Source organism: Notothenia coriiceps, unplaced genomic scaffold, assembly GCF_000735185.1.
Source record: "Notothenia coriiceps isolate Sejong01 unplaced genomic scaffold, NC01 NC01_scaffold00005785, whole genome shotgun sequence".
Taxonomy (NCBI): domain Eukaryota; kingdom Metazoa; phylum Chordata; class Actinopteri; order Perciformes; family Nototheniidae; genus Notothenia; species Notothenia coriiceps.
The window spans coordinates 348,241-370,382 of record NW_011338486.1 but is presented as its reverse complement, the minus strand read 5'-3'; the positions used below and the strand labels follow the sequence as shown (position 1 = coordinate 370,382).

General features: G+C 40.0%; 2 protein-coding genes across 2 annotated transcripts in view; one reads left to right on the top strand and one right to left on the bottom strand.

Moving 5' to 3' along the window:
* LOC104943175 (apoptosis-stimulating of p53 protein 2-like) overlaps positions 1-562 on the bottom strand; it is a 31,800-nt gene extending 31,238 nt beyond the window's left edge. Inside the window, exons 1-2 of the mRNA XM_010768511.1 lie at positions 544-562; positions 248-313 (exon numbers count right to left, since the gene is read on the bottom strand). The gene's annotated coding sequence lies outside the window, so the exon portion shown is untranslated. The remainder of the gene's footprint in view (positions 1-247; positions 314-543) is intronic.
* An 8,622-nt stretch (positions 563-9,184) lies between these two features.
* Positions 9,185-15,904, top strand: xpo5 (exportin 5; the record flags this gene model as incomplete). The annotated part of the gene is made up of 17 exons (XM_010768510.1): positions 9,185-9,232; positions 9,335-9,424; positions 9,509-9,705; positions 9,792-9,894; positions 10,055-10,236; positions 10,686-10,786; positions 10,887-10,983; positions 11,074-11,210; positions 11,325-11,422; positions 11,547-11,593; positions 11,701-11,807; positions 12,475-12,534; positions 13,715-13,809; positions 13,900-14,007; positions 14,309-14,446; positions 14,953-15,117; positions 15,385-15,904. Coding segments are annotated over 17 exons (1,923 nt in total), but the record flags the coding sequence as incomplete, so codon positions are not given.
* Positions 15,905-22,142: the final 6,238 nt, after the last annotated feature.

Genomic DNA, 22,142 nt, shown 5'->3' with positions numbered 1-22,142 from the left:
TCCAACCAAAATGCACACAATATAAAATACATGAATACTATCCCGTTTCGAGGACCTGTTGCAACAAATAAGACAAGGCCTTCCCGACAAAAGTTTCCCTTGTAGTTGTGTGAGCATCGAACTTTAAAACTGCTCGTTGCGAGAGAGAGGCAAAGCTAAAAACCCTCACCTTTTGTAACAAACTAAAGGTACAATTAATCATAAATCTATTCAGCGATTCTTTGATTATTGTATTGTTTTTACTTACCCAAAAACGGCAAGGTAATCAGCCCGAAACTCCGTTGACAGACAGTGTTGCTCGGCAGCTCACAGCCTATCCCAGAGTGACGTATCGGGAGGAAACCATAGGAGGAAACTCATTCCAGTTTGGAATTCAAGCTCCGCCCCCTTTTGGAACAGCAAACACCCCCAACGGCTAGATCGGAACGGTACACACTGTAGCATTTACACTCGCATGAAATAAAAGTTAATATCTAGGCTACTTCATTTGCAACAAATCATTCAGTTGGAAAGAAATATGTTTTAGATGCAAATTAAACTTACATTAAAAGTGAAGATCAACCTGAGTTGAAAAGGCAAGAGGTCTCACTCTGCTCGTATTTTACAAGATGAAAAAAAAGTGACAAAAAGTTTGCTTTCCTAGTTCGGTTAGCGTTAGGTAAGAACGATTTTGACTGATTCAAACTTGATGGATAAATAACTCAACACAAACAATTATCAAAACACAAACCTCGTCTGTTAAACAATAATAGTAAGGTACACAAGGAGTTTCAACCTAATTTCTATCAAAACATGCCGATAAGCTCCGTCCTCCCATAGACTGTAAGGGTCCTCCGAGATGGAACACTCCTATCTGCAGAGGGCACAGGGATCGTCTACAAAGTAAAACGCCGAAAAATGATAAAAAATCAAATATTACATAACTTCCATGTCATAAAGTAAAATGTTACTAAAATCATCATCATAAATAAGTCACCGGATTAAGCTGAACCGCTGTAGCAGAATGGTTTGTTGATTGGTGGGAAACCAGTAAAAAAGTAGGAACATGAGCGTTAATGAGCTACAGCATTGCAAGTATGAAGCATGTTATAAGTAATTTAACATAGATATATTGTAAAATAAAAAATTATATTGAACAAAGCCAAAAACAAAATATGTGATTATTGGGTGTTGAACACCGGGCACTCCCATGTAAAACCAACGCTTTGAAAAAATACGAAAAGCGCACATATGATGCGTGTAATAATTCTGTTTTTATGAACACTTTAAAATAGTGTTGTGGTAATGTTCGCTTTGCAAAAGCCAGTGCAATTGTCGCAAATTCATAACAAACGTCAAAACGCTTTCTTTTTTTTCAATCAAAGCCGTGGTTATTTTCATTGCTTCCATGTTAGGGTTATTAATTAATTAATTCATAATTGTATACTTCTGCTATATCTCTGGAAAACAACTAAACTACAATACTATACAACCAAGAATTGGCAAGTGTAACCAGTAAAAGACCATTGATGTGTAACGTGAATTTTTGGTATCACAGAGAAGTTATTGATTTTTTTCCATAAAATATTCAAATTAATTACCATTAAGCAAATGCATCTTTTTTTTAAACCAATTTGGGTATTTTAGCAAACGAGAAACCATTAATGTGTGAGAGTGGCGGCGCTAGTGGGTGACTACTTGGGCTCAAGCCCCGGATGTTTCCTGAAAAGCCCCGGATGTTTCACTTAAAATAAAAATAAAAATAAATATATATTTTTTGAAAATGTCTCGGGAGTAATGTGCAGTACCGGAGTCCACCAGAAAGGCAGCCGCTGCGCGACATTAGCCTGCGTACTGCGTCGCCTTCCCTGCCCTGAAGAAGAAGTGATCCTTCCTAGAGCGTGACGAGTTTTAAGCTAATAGCCTATAAAGTTATGGATATTAGAAAGTTATTTTCATTGAAGCAGGCGCCACAAGCTGCAGCAGCAGCAGTATCAGCAGCTGACAACAATGTCATCACCAGCAGTGAATAAATTGATGATGTTTCAGGTTTGTGAATCTAATGGGGATATCTGCACTCTGGCTGACTGAGTAAGAAGTGAAAAAGAGTGATGTAACGTTAATCTTATAGCTAGTAAACATGGAGTAACCACACTAAGTATACCCTTATATGTTAGTATGTATACAGAACATGACTAAACATTATCCTAAGATTTAACGTTAACCCTTCATACCTCTAAAATAACGTATTCCAAATTTTATTTTGTTTTCGCACGTGGAATTATACCGGATCTCTTTTCAGTACACAGAAAAACGGAACCATAGCAACGGAACTGACAGGCAACGGAATTGACAGGCAATAGTCAGAAACGTGACTCTTACACTCTACGTCACAAACAAAGATGGTGGGTGAGAATAGATCTTTAAAACGATAAGCAATGCGCCAGAATCAAGGTGAGACTATCCGCATCCTTTAAAACTCTACGCACATTAGTTTCACCGAAATAAGTAAACGACTGTATTTGAGTGAGTTAAGGCATTAGTTTGCTTCATTAAAGGGTGTTAATGAATAAGTGTCCTCCAGTGCCTTTTGTCCGCTTTAAAGGGGACCTATCATGCAAAATGCACTTTTGTACGTCTTTTATACATGAATATGTGTCCCCGGTGTTCCAGGGATCTCAGAAAACACAACCCTCTCTCTTTTCCTCCATACCCAAATCTCTAAAAACGGGGCTGCAATGCATCTGATACAGACTGATCCAGATTTGAATTATTTTCTACGTCACAGAAGTGGTGCTCCGCTTAGTGGTCAATTCTCCTCCTATCAGGGGAATGTGGGGTTGGGCCACGGCCGGCCATTGCCGCTCGAAAGCGCTGGAGACGCTGTAGTACATATACCAGGCCTGTAAGTGGCGCTGTAGTCTGCCACAAAAGCAGCGAAGAAGACTTCCCGCGCATGGTTGCCATGGTTGCCCTTCTGTTTATTCTCCGCTGTGGCTCTTTTTCTCCCTCCCCGAGGCAAGCGTTTGCTCCTGTAATTCAATGCAATCCCTCCCCGTCGAGGGCAAGCACTGTAATTCTCTCCGGTTAGTCCACCAGCAGATGACAAACACCCACCTCTCCGCCTCTTCCAAGGAACGGCAGAGTTTCAGCTAGATTTTTTTCGCCGGTCAACATGTCCGTTAAAGTTTAAATCTTCCGGACAAAATTAGAAAAGTGCCGGTCAAAGTTCTTCTTTGTTATTTATTGAGCTTTAAAACAAATGAATAATGACTCTATATAATCATATAAGAATAAAACACAGAGGACGGAGATCTCTTTTTCTCCCCATCTTCTCCCCGCTGCAGCGCTGCAGCCTAGCAGCTGATCTCAAAGCACGCTCCCCTCTCCTGCAGGGGGGCGTGGTCAGCTGCAGCTCACAGAATCAGCCCCCTGCAAGAACAGGGCTGGAAAGAGCAAATAGAGCTAAATGAGGCATGGCTAAAATGCAGGATCTGTTTGGTATTTTGAAAAATAAACTTCACAGACATGTTTTATATAGGTATGGCCCTACAATATATTGTTCAAATACAGCATGATAGGTCCACTTTAAATCGATTATACCCCAAACGATTGCTTATCCACAGTGACGTTTTAAGTTCGGTTTAGTATTCAGTTTTTTGTGATGAATAAAATACATAAATTAACCGGAGTCAAAAAAGGGGTAGTCCTACAAAAAACACAAGTCGAAGTCCAAACCTCCATTTTATTAATCTTTGTAAACCCCCACGTTTATATGTCTTATCATCGGTATTGACCTCGGGTCGTATCGGGTATTATTTAGGGTGTCCGGTGTCTCGTCTTGAAGGGTCCTCGTCGACTGTATCGACCGCTATTTCCACTAGGTCCTGGCGTGTCTTATAAGCTTGTAAACGACGTTACACCCTATTTAAAAATCCGGAAGTAATTTTAATAGTCCCGTCGGCTAAAAAGATCGTTTCTTCGTTCATCTTTTGATTGTTTCGAATTCTCCGGATACAATAGGATTGTGTCCGGTCTCTGGGTGTCCACCCTGGCCTCCGGGGTGTGAGTTCTTATTAAGAGCGTATAGGAATATCCACCAGTATAAAAAATTTCCCTTGCGCGTCCTGTAACCGGTCGGTTTCATACGTTCCTACTATTTGGACATAATCCCTCATTTGAGTCTTGTGACTCCAGAGACGACCGTCCCGGGGCTTGGTCGAAGTAGGTAGTAATGACGGACGCTTTCACCATCGGGAACTTCCGGGTAATCTTGGTGATAACACAAAGGGGGTATTGTGTTCTCGTATCCCTCCTCCCTGTTCGACTACGGCTCTCCCCGACACCACAGCGTCCGGTACGTCCCCTGTGACTCTCCCGACCGGGCTACTTCCCAGTCTCTTGTGTCCTTTGTATCTCCAGTCGCCCGTCCCTTCCCTCCGTCGTCCGCGTTCGAGTCGAGTCCTCGACAAACCGGGAGTGTTATCCTCGAGAGAAACACCTCCCAGTTTTTTTACTGACTACGAGTCTCCTCTATCCTTTTGCGGTTGTGTCGGTGTAGGTCCCCCAATTTTCACGCGAGGATACTAAAGAACGATTCTGTCCAATAAGTCGCGGGTTAAAGCCTTCCGTGTGAACCGAGAAATAAAAAGTAAACCCCCCGGTTTTGCATCCACCTCTAGTTTTGTTAGTCCCCCTTAGCACCTTTCCTCTTTATGTTAGTCATGTAATTTTATTCGTTATTAGTTTGTTATTTACGATTTATTAATAATATTAATATTATATATTTACCATAACAACGAGAGAAGTATATGGGGGTAATGTTGTGTACTTTTATAAGTTAAAATACTAAATGAGTGAAAACAGAGGTAATGAATAACGAAGGGAGTCCCGTGAGTTTTGTCAGTTTCCGTTGTGTGTCCCTGAAGTTGAATAAGGTACCCGGAAATGCCTCCGAGGTGACCGACCCGACCGCCCCTACCAAGAGACGTCTGTCTGGAATGCTGGACCTTTTTCCCCCGATTTTAGGCGCGTAAAATTTTGGGGGGGTGTTTTACTTTATTGTACAAAACAACATATAGTACCTGTATACAATAATTCAGAGAATATTAATAATCGCTCGGGGGTGTATAAGGTTTAATCCGAAAAAAATTTGATAAACATGTAAAGTTAAAATGAAAAACCTACGTAGTCATAATAAACCCTCTTGAAAACGAGGCACGAATAGAACACACCCGCAAATCTGTAATACATTACAGACGGGGGTTATGTATACTATATACCAAAAAATTAGTAGTTTGTTTAAACTGTATAGTTATCGAAAAGATAGTTCATTTCTGCGAAAGATAAGATAGAGTGTCAAACGTTATGCATAACCCCCTGACTGTGAGACCAACTGGAAATGGAATAAGAACAAAGGAGGGGAGCTTGTTAACACTAAGAAAAAATCAAACTTGAAAAAGGGGAAGACCCCTTCGCCGATAGTATACCTGGGCTATAAATGTTACTTAGGTGTCTCGGCCAGAGAAAGTAGACGGTCAGTTGATTAAGCTATGACTCGTTGACCTCAGAAGGTAAAAGTAGTTTCCCTTTTGGGATAACCCGGAGGTAAGGACCAACCGACTTCAAGTGATGAATTACACAAGGTTGTGGATAAGTCCCCTCCTTGTATACTAGTTAAGATCCGTTACGTAATTGAATTGTAAAGTTTACCATGTGATTATGGCAATGACATATTATACTCTATAAATACGGATAAACCGACGTAAATGTCGGTTTTTTGGTTCTTTAGTGGAGTGTATGTATTTGTTTATTCAATTAAGTTTATTTTTGGTTTGAATGTTAGACCGATCCGAGTTGAAGTAAGAACAATGTGTCGGCGCGAAAGGGCACACCCCCAACCCTAAAACCTCCCGGTAAAATTGTACGTTATCGCGGGGTACTTCCCGGGTATACCGGTGGTTCAGTTCGAAAACCACTGTTGTAATAAAGAGTCGGGACTTAAACCCAGTGCAGACTATATCGTAACCGTCTGTCAGGACTCTAGGAGACACCGGTCGACTTTTTTTTTTTTGACCGTGTACAATCCTCGTAATAAACTACCTGCCCTCCCCTTCCACGGGTCCCCCAGTTTTTGTAGAAGGGTTTACGAAAATTGGTCATCGGTGAGAGATCCAAGTAGGGCGTCCAAATTTCAACTCGTTCTTAAAGTCGCCTTCCTGGAACATACGCTACGCCCGACTCCGTCCCGTTTCTGGGTAACCCCGGGGGGGACGTTTACCCACATTAAAGAGGGGACTGTCGTTCGATCCAGGATGGACCCACGACTAAGGTTCGAGTGATGGATTCGGTGACGAAAGGTCGAATACAATACCAACAAAAGTTAGATACCTGCGATTGTCTGGACGCATCTCTGTTTCTGTATTTGGTTGTCCCTGGTGTAAACTGCCTCGCTAAGGGGACATAACAGAATGTTTTCCCCTCCTGTAAGTAAAAAAAAGCGGGACAAACGTAAATAGAGCGTAGCACTGATTACCGAGTACACGAATCGAGTACACGGAAGGAAAAAACAGGAATTTACGTCAATCGACTCAAAGGAAAGCAAGACTTTTATGTTTCTAAGAATCAGATGACTTATATCTACGGGGATGGACAAGCGGACAGACTTCGCATAAAGATAGCTCGACGTGATCATCGTCTACTCAAACTCTTAATCTTTCATCGAACTGCACACCGGTGTCAAGACGTTCTTACTCTACCCTCAGAATGGCAAGAAGAATGTTGACTATTGACAGTTCCTGTAGACATTACTAAAAAAAAGAGAATTTATGTAGTTTGCAGAAGATATGTCATTGTACACGTTTTCATGATTCGTGTACTTCTTCATGACATGATTCATATTAAATTCCCTGAACTGTAATGAACTCATAATAATTTACGTTCGATGAACCAGGAAGATAAGGTGATGTTAAGACTTCATAAACATGAGAATGAGTGATTAAGTAAAACATATTAAATCATGAACTACCACCCTCAATCATATACATAAAATACGTTAAGTGAAGTGAGTCTGTCATCACTGGTACCGTCATTCTCTCGGATCCTACACTGAAGACGGGTCGGGAAACCTCAGCAGAGGTAAATTGTCGAAGAACGTCCGATGCGGACAATGGTACGAAAAGTGAGGGTATAAGACGGTCACTTGTCCGGGTATCAACTCTCAATTGCAGTGTCTTATTCAGAGAATAATCACGAATAGATAAGGCGTGTCATCCCTTAGTCAGCTATACTCATGTACTCAAAGTAAGGGACTATACGTGACGAGTTGCCCGGATTACTTTCGTCATTACTTCAATAACAGGTATTATGTGATGATTATTGTATTTCAAATAATCTCTACTTCGTGTTGGTCTGTCTGCCATGTATGACAATTGAACGCGACAAGAGGATTCGACGTATCGGTAAAAATATCTAATATACTATTCCGTGAAATGTACACGTCCATAAGTCTACCGTTTCGACCATCGTAATACTAAGTCATACGTCTAATGACCAGATATCTTTAATGTGAGAGGCCATATTATTCTTTAGTTGACGAAAACTCTTGTGAGTGTAGATGGGACATACAGAGTTCTCTAACGTAAAATCAAAAGGTCTCGTACAGGTAACGCATCGTTAGTCTCACTTATTCAACGATCACTAGGTTGGGTAGTAAGACTTGTAGAGAAAGGGGCCGTGATTTCGAAGACTGGTACCTCTCGGCACTGGGATATCAAAAAGAAATGGCGACTCTTGTACGTAGTCGGATACGCTCGTGAGAGTAAGTAAGCTTTGTCTACTTAATGACAAAAAGTGACGCTGAGAGTCTTTCAATCAGAAATTTCAGGTACAGTACGAACGACCTAAGTAATGGGCTACGGAACACACAATACTTCCAATTACAATACGTACATTTTCCCAGAGGTCACTCACGTTTATGGGAGGTTTCGTCGGACATCCAACTCGTCACCGCCTAAATCCTAACATGCATCACTCTAGGCCCCCGAATCGGGTCCTCAACAACCCCCCCCCACGTCCCCATTTCACGATAAAAAAATGTTCACCCCACCTGGCTTTGTAGGAATCCCCCCAGCAGCGGAGGAGATCCCACACAGGCCCCGTACGAGGGGGCCCTTCTAAAAAAAATTTATAACTTCAATTTTCGTAGTTAGACCACGTGAAACTCTCGTTGTAATTTGGATGGANATATAATGTATACATTTTTTACCAATGTTGTTCAGCTACCTGATTATGGAAAAAGACATGATTATGGCAAAACTTAACTTAACTTAACTTAACTTAACTTAACTTAACTTAACTTAACTTAACTTAACTTAACTTAACTTAACTTAACTTAACTTAACTTAACTTAACATCACTATTATGGGTCCATAAAACATTTATTCAGCACTTTTGAATGCATACAGTACATTAATTCCAAGTCAAGTGCATTTTCTTTTCTCTGTAGGATAACTACAACAAAGTGCATTCAGAACAAAGCCAAGGTGCTTTAAAACTGCATAAACATCTAGGCCAGCAGGCCTACAACAAAGTAGTGTAAATAAAGGCTGTAACAGCCAGGCCTTCAACAACAACAAATGCACCTATAAGTTTGGTAACCTAACGTGTTGTTGTGATGACGTAATCAAAACGCGGCGACAAGCACGGCGCGCGACCATGCTCGCGGCTACAGCCAACATGTCTGCCGCTTGGAGATATTTCAAAATATCAGAGAAAGAGGCGCGGATTGCAATTTGTAAAACGTGTTCAGCTGACATTTCTCGAGGGGGTGTAACTGCAAAGACTTTCACCACTTCGGGATTACTCCACCACTTGAAATCAAACCACATCCCTTTTTAACCATTTTCGGCCGATAATTTTCGGTGTCCGAATATTCGGTGCATCCCTAATAGTAGTTTTATGATGGTTTAATGTAGTGCTGATGGTGGTTTTCTAATATATTTAAGTTTAGGTAGAGAAAAACTCTATTCAATATGATATGTATTACTCTTTTCAAATGTGGGGATGTCTGTGTTTTTAAATATCCCATGTACACAATTTTTCATGCTATGTGTTGCTATGCCACCAGTTTCTAAAACATTTAAAAACAAGTTTATAACAAGTATTATCATCAAGATTAACCTAACATTACTTTATTATTTTGTCTCTACAGCTGTTTAAAGCAGTCTCATTTGAGGTTGGTCAGGAAAATAAGGTGAGTTTCTTTCACAGAACCAATTAACACAACAGAACCGGTGATTTTCCTAATCCTACATGTCTAAAACCCAAAAAATAAACATCCAATTGATAACTTTAGGCACCTCGGTCCCGAGCTGTAAAGAACGTGAGACGACACGCCTGTTCTTCAATCATCAAAATATGCAGAGACTACCCTAGGGTCCTCTTGGTGAGTGTCCAATTCACCAATTTTAAGGAAAATTGCATGACCTGTATATACATTAATTAACAGGATTTATTTTCTCCTCCCCAGCCTTGTTTTGACATGTTTTACAATCACGTAAAGAAGCTGTGCTCAAGCCAGGCCACGCTCTCTCAGATGGAAAGTTCTCTAATGGAGTCTCTGGTGCTCATCAGTAACGAGTTCAAAGACTTTGAAAAGCAGAAGGCTTTTATAGACGAGCTGATGGCTTCAGTGGTTGCAGACTGGACCTCGGAGGAGATGAGGCAGTGCGTATGAATTCCTTATTTTTCCCCTCAATATGTACATGAGCTTTAAAGTCATGAAAGATAAGTATCTCTTCTTTGTGTTCCAGTGTGCTGTCGAACCCTGCCGTGTACCTGTCCTTTGTCGGGGCCGATCAGGTTGTCACTGAGCAGAATAAAGATGCATACACATCAGGCCTTAATAGAGCGCGGGTAAGTGTGTAGGTCTACTTAGTATGTGAGCTCTAAGGCTCATTTTGCAGGTGTTTGCTCATAAAGAGCACTGGGCTAATTGTAAGTATTGAGAAAGCAATGAGCCCAATAATGAAACAATTGTTTAACTCTTAATCTCTTCTTTTTTGGCCTTCTTTAGCTGAGTTTCTGCTTGTATGCCATGATGGGGGTGGTGAAGCGTGCGCGCTGGCCTGTCGACCTGGAGGAAGCCAAAGCTGGGGGCTTTGTTGTGGGCCTCACCCCCACAGGAGCTCCCATCTACAGAAACCCCTGCACTGCCCAATTTCTGGCCTTTCTGCCCAACGTGCTGGCTCTAATCAGGTATGCCTTTTTATTTATCACAATACTTTTCTTTACTTTTTCATTCAACAAATGTCTCTCTTCACCTGGGCAGTAAGGTTTGCTAAGTCAGACATGATGATGTAAACGGCATTTTCATAGCTGATACAAAAGCTTTACAATGTATATGGCAGCATGTTGGAGCCCTTTTCTGATTTCAAAAAGGAAAATAAAGAGGAAAGGTTTCGCATGATCAGGTGGTCTGCTTAGAGCATTGCACTTTGATTTGATTGGCAGCTGAGAGGCGGTGCAACTAAAAAAAAAAAGGCAGTTTACTTTATTTAATTACAATTACATTAAATGTGTGATAAAATGAGGTCAGTGGTTTACCCTCCGTGTTTGCTCATTAGTTTGTCTAGCAGTGCCCCAATAATACCTCCTGCTATTATGCTGATCTGTGACCAGTCTCTTTGCTCTATTCCTCACTGCAGGACCCAAAACAGTCTGTTCACCCCGGAGAACATGGCTCGTCTGAGTGAGACCTTCACCAGGGCCCATGATGTGATGGACGCAGAGAAAAATGTGGTTCTTGGTAAGATGGGCTTCCAGAACATTTCTTCTTTCTCTCCCCATGAGTAAGCCATCATCTTCATAGATTTTGTCTACACCTTCTATATATGTCCTCTCTCCAGGTCTCTCTCAGAACCTTCTGGACATTTATGACACGGCTGTGTATAAAAGCAACCTGGAGCGAATGCAGGGATTCTCGTCCACGTTGTATGACAACTGGTGAGAAAGATCCCCAAACGTTTGGTTTTGTTTCAACATGTTGTTGCAGATTAAATGTTACTTTATCTTACACTCTCTTTACCTCTGTAGCTTCCATGTCCTGGGAAGCGCAGGTGTGTCCCTTCAGCAGGATTTCTACACCATTGAGAGGCTGAGTGAAGAAATAGCTGGCTCTGCTTTTTCGTCCCTGGACCATGTGCCGGACCACAGACTTCGCCCTATGATTCATATCCTTGCTTTTGTTTTATTTCAAAATCCAATATTATCACAGCTGTTCATTCTACATGAACTGATCTGAGCTGTTGCTTTATGTTGACATCGTATTTCCTTAATAACTTTACGGGTGTTTCTGAGGCAGTTGGTGCTATCGTGTCCTCAGGAGTACTACAACAGTCTACTGTGCCCCCTGCTGGGACCTTTGTTTGCCTACATGCAGCAGGTCAGATCTCCACATCTCCCATTCTGTAACATTTATCATTAATTTGACTATATTATATATTTTATACACTCACTGTTGTTTAGGTTGCTAAATCTCATAGTCTTGTTTCCATTTCATATTACAGAGACTCAACGTCAAGTGGCAACTCATCAGCCAGAGGACCTCTGTCAAGTAAGTACAATCCAGGGTCACAGAATACTTGCAGTACATTTTGCTAACGATACTCGCAGACATTTCCTTAAATACATTCTTTATTTAATCTTTTTCTGTGTTTGTAGTGGTGAGGATGAGGAGGTGGTGGTGTGTCAGGAGAGCCATGTGACGCAGGAGATGTTGGAGGAGCAGCTGGTCCGCCTGCTCACCAGGGAGGTGCTGGATCTTCTCTGTAAGTTTCACAATGTCTTGTGTTCAAAATAAATGAAAGTTAATTAAAAGTTAATGTTGCTATTAACTGATTATTTTTAAATTAAACTGGAGTTAAGGAATGGACCATAAAAAGCAGTGTATTAACTAGCATTGTAATGAGCCAGCTACTTGTGCACTTGTTGGTAGAGGTATTGATTAAAAAATAAAATATCTGTTGCAAAATGGTATTTTATTATAATGATGGTGCACTTGTTTTATGATAGCAATATAATGTTCCTAACGTAACCTTTTTTTTTTTTTAAAGCCAAACACACGGTGAAAATCATGGCTTGTTACTGCTATAATGCACTTATAATCATGTGGGCAATTTGTGTATCTGCCAGATGTGCTAACTAAAAACACATCAGCAAAGTGCAAATATGAGCCATAATTCCTGTATAGAGCTAAAAGTCTACATGTTGACTGTCTTTTGCCTTGGTAATTAAATAACTGACCCCCACCGTGAACCCTTGAAAAAAGGGCAATGTTTGGGGATGCATATTCTGAAGGTGCTAAAAATATATGATGTGTTTTTATAATTCAGCATATAGCAGCAACTGCCTGATCAGCCATTACTCTTAATATTGTAAGCCGAGGAGTTGAGTTATTGTGCGGCCATAACATTTCTGTTCTTTCTTCTCTTGTAGCTGTGAGCTGCATATCTAAAAAAGGACATGAACCAGCAGCAGATAAAGAGGAAATAGATGGTAAGATATAACTTTAAATACAGTTGTATTTTGTTTTTATTATATATGTATTCATAAGATTTTATTTGGATTTCTCACAATGAACACTTCCAAACAAATACTCACAATGACAAGATGACATGACTGATGACTCTTGTGTCTAATTTATATAATAATTGACATAGTCGAGTACTATTCCTGCCTATTGTCAAATCACAATTAGTTGTATTTAACTGTCTCTTAATGTTATCTTATTAGTATTCTGATCGCCATGATACTGCTGTGATTGTCCAAATCATTTGGATAGTGCATAGTCTATCATGTTTCATTTTTTATAGGCTGATATTTATACCAATATAGGCGACATTAGGGGTGGACGATATGACGATATATATCGTCGAGACGATATTAGGTCTCCACGATATGCCTTTTCAGAGATATCATATCTATCGTGATACAGAGAGTCACTCAGTCATAGAATGTGAGTGCTGCAAGTGCACCAGGGTAGGATTTTCACGGCGGCCATGACGACCATGCCGTCATTGCCCCTCGGTCTGGCCGTGAAGCCCCGAAAATAATTGTACGTCCTATGGCCACCATGGCCTGCGTGCCCCTGATACTGTTAGAATCTCGAAGTTGCAACAGTGTTTTCTGAACTGCATTATGCTGCGTTCACAACGGACGCGATGCGAATATTCTCATCGCTCTAACCGCTGGAGTTTCACCGCGGCTGTCAGCTGTGTTTACTCCTGTCATTCAAACAGGATGCGCTGGAGAGGGGGCGGGGCTTATATCCATGTAAATACTGTGGTGCAGAGCCGTAGAGAGAAATAATATAGGCGACATATCATGCTTTATTTGGAGAAACAATTCTATGCAAAATCAGACTTTCAGCACACCCATAATGCACGAGTCTAAGGTTTCCTAACCACATTTTCCAAGTCTTTTGGGACACCTCTAGTCTTACTTCAAATGACCAACGTTTTACCATGATATCTCTTTCAACACTTACTCTATCACTTTATTTTTAAATGTTTGTATTATTATTTGTATTGTATTTTATCTTTATTTTTTACCTTGTTTGAATCCTGTTTTTCACCCTGACCCTGTGGCTGCTATAAACGCCTGAATTTCACCACAGGGACAAATAAAGTTCCATCTTATCTTATCTTAATACTTTTCTTGAACTGTTCTCTCCCAGAGGAAGACATGATGATGGATTCGGCGCAGACGGCGTCTCCTGCCCAGCCCACAGAGGAGCTGAGCGAGCTGGGAAAACACCTGTTTAAACACGAGGTCAGCCTGAGACGCATAACACTCTAGCAGCAGCATATTTATTACTGAAATGCTGCAGATAGGCTCAATGTCTCTGTTTTTCTCATCCAGAACATCTACATGAACATGTTGACCCTCACCTTTACTTCCCTGTCGTGGAAGGACACCACCAACTGTCACCGCACTGCTTCCATGGTCTGCTGGACACTTCTGCGCCAGGTAGCAACAAACGTACAATATAAAAGCTAGCCTTATAGTATTTTATTAGTGTGCACAAACCTCATTAAATACAATGGAAGTCTAAGGCTGAAACGACCATGCTTGATACGGCTTTTTAAACACAGGAAGTACTTTCTGACACCTATCTGACCATTTAATGCACAATTTCAATGTCAGGCTATTTTGAGTTTCTGCTGATATTCACTCATTGTCTGTGACTTAAAGGTGGCTGTTAAATGTACCTTTTCATTTTCACATATTTCTAAAGTTTTCCTCTCAAATCCGCTCTTTGTCCCTTCAGGTTATTGGGGGTAATCTTCTTCCTGAAGCAGTCACATGGTTTTATACCAGCGTCCTTAGGGCCCTTCAGGTTCACGGGCAACATGAAGTCTGCAACTCTACCCTCTCTCAGCTGGCCATGCTCATCTATGAAAACCTGGTGAGGCTAAAAGCAATAACCTCTGCCATATCTGCTCTTTATTTTGACCTTGTTTGTTCAACCGTTATTGCCCAGCCCATTATTTTTTGTATTTGTTTTTACTAAAAGATGATTAAAGTGATGTCTTGAAATGCACGTTTTATCTAACTTGCAGTAAAAAACTGTTCAGTTGACTGTCATAAATGGAAGAAGCATGAACCATCAAAAATCCGCACAAGTTGTGACCACGTACATTCATTCACACACACAGCCTCACAAAAACTTGACCTCCATGCCAAATGTTAGCCTCCCAGTGAGAAATATTGGATATTTCCGTTGCCAAAACTAACATCAAACAATTAATTGGTTATCAAATGAGCCTCTGATTCATTGGCAGTCAAATGACTAATTGGTTCTGCTGTGAAGTCACAAAGTGATATATAGAAGTTGTATCTGTGGGTCTTTATAGTTGATTCCTCAGAATGCATTACTAATCATCTCCTTACCTGTCTGTTTATCTGCTATAGCGAGCTCGCTATCCAGAGCTAAGAGTAGTGATGACCCAGATCCCAAAAATCAGTGTGGAGGCTCTAGACCAGTATGACCACCGGCTCTTGGACCCTAATGCCCAGAAGGTTGGAGACAAGAAGAGGAAAGACCACTTCAGGAAGCTCATCGAAGGAACCGTTGGGGTAATGCCACATTTAGCCACTAGAGAGCAGTGCTTCTCTGTTATATCCCACTGTAGACTGCTCATCAGAAGTGACCAGACACCCTGGCCTCAGAGTGCAAGTCATTACTCAGCAGTGTGTGATTCTGGCTGTGCAGTAAATCTTCTGTGCTCGGCAGAAAGAAAATGTGCAGCAGCTCAACAGGGCTGTACAATGTAATGAAATTATTTCTGGTAGATCTCCTATAGCTCTGTTCTAACCCCTCCTCTCTTTGACTCCCGTCAACAGAAAGCTCTGTGCCAGCAGTTCAGGAAGGAGGTTCATATCCGGAATCTTCCATCGCTCTATAAAAGCCCGAAGCCGGACAAGGATGTACTGCAGAACAGTGAAGCAACAGGCCTGGAAGCTCTCTTCGCCCCAGAGAAGAATACCCTGTAGGAACACAGAGTGCTTCTAATGGACTTCATACTGACTGCAGAGAGTTATGTGTACAAACCGGGGTCTCCGTCACCATCCTCCAGCTGGGGCAGTGCGGCTCTCCCTGACATGACTGTCAACACCCCTGTTTATCAATAGGTCATCTTTATTTTTACCATCGATGTACCACAGCACCACTCATAAAATCTTCCCACCAGTCATTTGTACAAGCAAGTATAACACAGTAGATCCATTTTTAAACCCTATTGCACATTACGTCTTGATTTCCTTTACTCTTAGCAATGAATGAGGTATGGAAGAAGTAGTAGTAAAGACTTCAGATTAAAGTATGTTTCTTCGTCGTATTGTGGGAAGAGACAATCTGAAAATAGCTACCAACCATTATTTTATATTCTTCAGCNTTTTCGGACTATAAGCCGCGCCTTTTTCCCTATTTTTCGACGCTGCGGCTTATATAACGGTGCGGCTAATCTATGGATTTTTACAGCTAACGGCCAACACCTTTAACTCTATGGGCTCTATGGCCGGTCCGCGGACCCCCACCTTTCAGCGGCGGGTTCCAGCAGGAAAAGCTGGAGGCCGGAAAAGAGTGAGACAGGTAGCGCGCAAAAGTAAAAGTGGAACTGAGAGTGGTATGCCGCTGCTGCGGCTTATATTCAGGTGCGGCTTATAGTCCGAAAATTACGGTAATCATGTCAGATTTATGGGACAATGGTATCAAACAGCGAGTTCAGCTGTTGTTTGACATTCATTATAGAAATGGGCGTCTAATGATACCTAAAAAGGTAAAGAAAGTATAGCCAATAGCAACAGGAGTAGCCTGTTAGGAAGGAGTGTGTGTGTGTAAACCTTTTTTTGTGTAAAAAAAACTATTTTACAGATTTGTTGTGCAACCACGCTGCTGCTGCTGCTGCTGCGGTCAAGGCCGGTCCAGAAGAAGAAATGTTTTGGACAAATCCTGGCTCTAATCTCTGAAAGAATGCAAAAATGTATCTCATGTACACCGTTCCCTTAGATGGGGTGAGGATGCATCATCATACCCTAAGAAAATAAAGCAACTGGATATTGTAGATATGGTTATGAACAGCAATGTTTTAGTGTGCAGATATTACAAAGCAGTTGTTTTAGCACGTCTAATACTACAAATAATGAAGCCAAATGTTGTGCCAAAACACTCATGCTAGACCTGATGACCAACGTGACCATACAATCATTTCTGAGAAACAAAACCTAACTACATATAGTTTTCACAAAGATTGTTTATGAATAGACTTAACTAATGTGTAGCTTGATCCAAGTCTTTAATTTTTTTTTTTTACTTAAGGTTTTTTTCTATTTGTACATTTGCCATTTATTCAGAGTGCTAAACATTCAAAAATGAAAATGGTGAACCAGACATACATTCCTCCATTTTCAAGGGATTGTTTTTTTAATCATGATTTGGTGGATATATCTTACTCTTATAGATCTGCTATGCTAGATATGATGAGTACTGTGTTGGGAGGATTGGTCTGAAATTCTAGATTACATTTGACTGAAAACAGGTTCACATCCTACTTGCCCTTTAAAAGAAACATTTGTGAAGCTTGGATATCCAATGAACTGATGTACCTGTCCTTGTGATGATTGTTCACCTTCGGCCATTTAAACTTACTTACACTAACTTGTTCTGTTCAAAGGAGAAAATTGTTTTTTTTAATTTGATGTGGTTTATACTTTGTTTTATTTTTAAATAAATGAATCAATATTGATCTTGATTTAATTTTGTCTAAATATTTTTTTATTTCGAATTATGAGAAATGTTACATTAGAATTGCTCAGTTGCTACAGATGGACAAGGTTCAAGGTTCTTTATTTATAACCTTGATATCTGGGTCTTAATATTTGTTTTGTTTTGCACGGCCCAACATCTAAATAGTAGTGAAGTGATGATAGTTGTCTTTACCTTTACAGGACCTTCATTTAATGTTTTAACTGTTATATTATAAGGGATATTTCATTAGTGAACGAGGAAGTCTTCTGAAAGCATATTAGTAAAAAGCAGTTCACATTCCATTCCGGAAGGAATTCTGCTATTACCGACCACCGTCAAATATTGTAAAGAAGCGCAATGAAGAAGAACTGTGTTGCCTACCTGTGTTATGTATTTTATTGTAGTAAAATATATTTAGCTAATTATCAATTCACAGTAAACATGCACTCTCTTACATCTTGAAGTGTTGAACCAACATCATCAGTTTAAAGTTTAAATGTTGGTTAGAAAAGTTAGCTGTAGTGCCTTGCCGCAAAGAACAGTCATTAAAAAAAAGAAAGCCACATTTGCAATTTCCCCCCAAAACTATAACATTACTCCACTACAGTTAAGAAATTAATATTGTAAATTCAGTATTGATTTTTTATTGATTTTTTTTTACACAACATTTGGTTCACATCTTCATGTGTCAAATGAAGAATCAGATTGTTTTATGTGGGCCTACTTTTAAGGACTAAACTACCCAAATGTTTATAAAGTAGGTCAAATAAGCTTCACCTCCAGCTGTTGCAACATTAAAATGCTACACACAAGAAATTGCATTTAAATAATTGATATATATATATAGATCTATATATTCCTAAATAATTGCTCTTACTGATTTCAATTTATGGTTCGCAATCCTGACGTGAGTTTGCTTTCAAGTTATCAAAAATATTTGTTTACAAACCCACAATCATTCTTATGACAATATTTGTATGTGCATATGTGCATTGAAAGAGTTGTGAGCGGCTGTAATTGAGAGCTGAATCAATCAGGTCATACATAGTCCTTTACATGTGCAGACAGTTCTTCCACGAACATGATAACCACCTCATTGTTTAAGGCATTTATCAATACTGTATGCCAAACATGATGTTTTTTAAGGATATGCTGCTTTTCTTTAATCTATTGAATGAACAAATGAATGCAACTTTGTCTTTGTGCTAATTGGAATTGTTGAGTGTTTTTTTTCTAAATATTTGTACTATAAATTAGGTTAATAAAGGAAATCATGTATATGTAATGAAAAAAGTGTTGAAGCACTATGGTAATTCTTTCTTCTGTCTAAACTGGCAGTGCAGAGAGACGTTTCTAGTGCATAAAACAAACAAAACCTTGCACCCACCTTCAGTATGCCTTCTCCCACCCACGCTACACAGATATCAGGATTGTGATTGATTTATGCTACAACAAACGGATGCCTTTGTATTTTGTAATTTTCTTTTTCTAGGCGAAAAAGATCCAAATAACGAACTCTGATAATGCTTCTTAATAATCCTCATCTCCCCAATGTCTTCTAGGGCCCATCGTCTATCCCGCAGTACCTTGCTCCTCCTGCTTTTCCCCTCACTGCTTCCTCTCTGCAAGATTCTCCCATCAGTGTGACTCTGCAAACTTAAGCTCCAGACATTTCTCAACATTTGTCCGCAACAGACAGACCCAAAAGTTAGATGATGACATTTACAGGCACAGAAAAGGACTGCTCTGATCAAGATTTCTAATTTGCAAAAAGAGAGAAAAATAATTCACTGCCTTTAAGAAGAAACTGTGACTTTTCTTAATGTCGTTTCATTCAAAGTTTTGTTATAAAGGAAGTATTTGATATCAGATAAATAAAGAGTTTAAAGCAAAGAACAATAATGAAGCACAATAAATGATCTTATAACTGACAGAAGCCATTTTAACCCTTCTAAGGAACAACATGGGTAAGAAATTACCCGTATTGACTTACAATGTTATTTCATGCATGGCTGACTGTTTCTTGGCAATATATTTTGGAAATCTATTTATTTAATCATTTAATATTTCAAGTATTCATTTAATATCTTGCTTTTGATCACCAAACATCATTATTTTCATTCTACATTTCTTAATTTAGGAAATAAAACAGTTTTTGTATTTCTACATCAAGTTTGCGTACATAGGTCAAAAATGACCCATGTACGCAAGTGTGATAAAATGATTAAAAAAACATACTATAATAATAATTATGTTAGGACTGATTTGGACCAAACAGTACATGTTGCTGGGTGGTGTGTGCATTTAGTCTTTTTAGCCCACATCTTTCCAGTCCCCCTGTAATGTGCTTTTGGAGGTTGGTCATGCTCTCCATGCGTCTCTTTATTCACTATAGACAAAAGCATTGGGCCACATACACATTACACCTACACAACCTTCTCCCTTTCCAAATTATTATGCATTAATATGAAGTTGGTCCCCCTTTGCAGCTACAACAGCTTCCACTCTTCTGGAAAGGCTTTCTACAAGATTTTGGAGTGTGTTTGTGGGAACTTTTGCCCATTCATCCAGAAGAGCATTTGTGAGGTCAGACACTGATGTTGGACGAGAGAGTCGGGCTCGCAATCTCCATTCTAGTTCATCCCAAAGGTGTTCAATGGGGCTGAGGTCAGGGCTCTGTGCGGGCCAGTCAAATTCTTCCACACCAAACTCACCCAACCATGCCTTTATGGACCTTGCTTTGTGGGGCACAGTCATGCAAGCATAGAATTGTCCAAAATGAATTGGTAATGAAGCATTAAGATTCCCCTTCACTGGAACTAAGGGGCCTAGGCCAACCCCAGAAAAAACACCCCATAGCATTATCCCTCCTCCACCAAACTTTACAGTTGGCACAACGCAGTCAGGCAGGTAACGTTCTCCTGGCATTCACCAAACCCAGACTCGTACCTCAGAGGACAGATGGAGAAGTGTGATTCATCACTTCACAGAACACGTTTCCACTGCTCCAGAGTCCAGTGGTGCTTTTACACCACTCCATCCAACGCTTGGCATTGTGCTTGGTGATGTAAGGCATCTTGATGCAGCTGCTCGGCCATGAAAACCCATGAAGCTCCCACAGTTTTGGTGCTGATATTAATATATATATATATATATATATATTAATGCCAGAGCTGGTTTGGAACTGCAGTTATTGAGTCAGCAGAGCTTTGGCCATTTTTACGCACTATGCCCGCCTGTGCCACCTCCTTGTTCTCCGCTGCATGTGTGTGAACCATCTGATCCATTGTGTCCACTCCCGATTTGCTTTTATTATAGTACTGGATCACTTCTGGTTTCTTCTTTACACTGTTGTCATCCAATGCTTTGTCATCATGCATGGTGCTCAGGAGGACAACAGCCTTCCCCTTCTTTTGCACATAGCTCACCATGGTCATGTTGCCACTGAATCCAGATTCTTATTCTATGCTTCTCCCTCAATTTGGATGGCCTCATGACAGGCGATATGTCTGTCTTGTTCTGGCAAAGGGTCCCCACAATGGTCAGGTTCTTCTCAAGGAACTTTTCAGCCAGAAGGATACTGGTGAAGACGTCTTCCATTGTGATGTTGCGATATATAATAATCGTACAGCATTTTGCCAGTTCCTCCTGTTTAATTGGACATAGACATGAACTCTCTTCCTCACTAGTAATGGATGACAAGGTAATGTTCAAATATTATGTACAGTTATCTTTCACAAGATATCAAATATCTCCTTAAGTAAAAGAAGTGTAAAATAAGACTTACATGAATCAGTCGTGCAGTCAACCTGTTGAGTTGTGACAAGTTTGGCATGTGAAAAGTTGTCCACAGTAAACATTTTCCTAAAGGCAATCGTTTACAAATAAAAGCTTTCTATCAAATTCCATAGTGAATGCATGTTTGGTCCAAATCACTGCTAAAATAATAATTATTATAGTATGTATTTTGGGTAGTGATACAAAAATGATTTTTATTAAAAAATTAAGAAAGGAAAAATGAAAGTAAGAAGTTGTGATGATCATAAACAATTAATTGGGGAATACCTGGAATTTTGAATTGAAGTAATTTGTTGCAAAGATATTTACAATTACAATTCACTCGGGTCACTGTTGACCCATGTTGTGTATCAAAGGGTTAACGTTTTGCCAAGCATTTCTTAAAGGATTGTTTTCTGGACTAGTATGTGACCTTGTTGCTTGAGGTAGTTCTATATTTAGAAAATTAACGTGGCTGTTTTACTGACTGAAGCAGATCTTTCTTCACAACCTTTCTGTATTTTGCTGCATTTATTTGACCCTTTACCTTCACATAATTCTCTCATTCAATAATGTGTCTCGATGAGATTATGCCTGCCACATGCGTATCCCTTGTCACACAGACTCCAGAAAACCCTGCTCAAGTTTGATTTACAGCAGTGCAATATCATAAGGATATTTCAAGGGATATTCAATGCTTTGGGGATTTGTTATCATTCCCCAGACTGATTTTCAGTAGCCTTGTTATGTAATTGTTTGGAATATAAATTGACTTCATAATGTCGTTTTTGCAGGGAAATGTATCAACCAGCTGCTAGACTGTGAGTTATTGATTATTTTATATCATACTATTATTATTTAGGTTGCCAGATAGAGTTAATTGCAGACCGAAATGTTGCTCTATTTCTCTTAAAATAATAACTGTTCCTCCCAACATTTTAAATGTATATTTATTTCCTTCGACAATTAACATTTGTTTTTCACCAGCAGTTTCAGCTTCACGGCACCTTAGCAACGCGGTTGCCTCGCCACACAGAAGTTTCTGGTCGGAGTATTTTCATGTCGAACCCTCAATCAA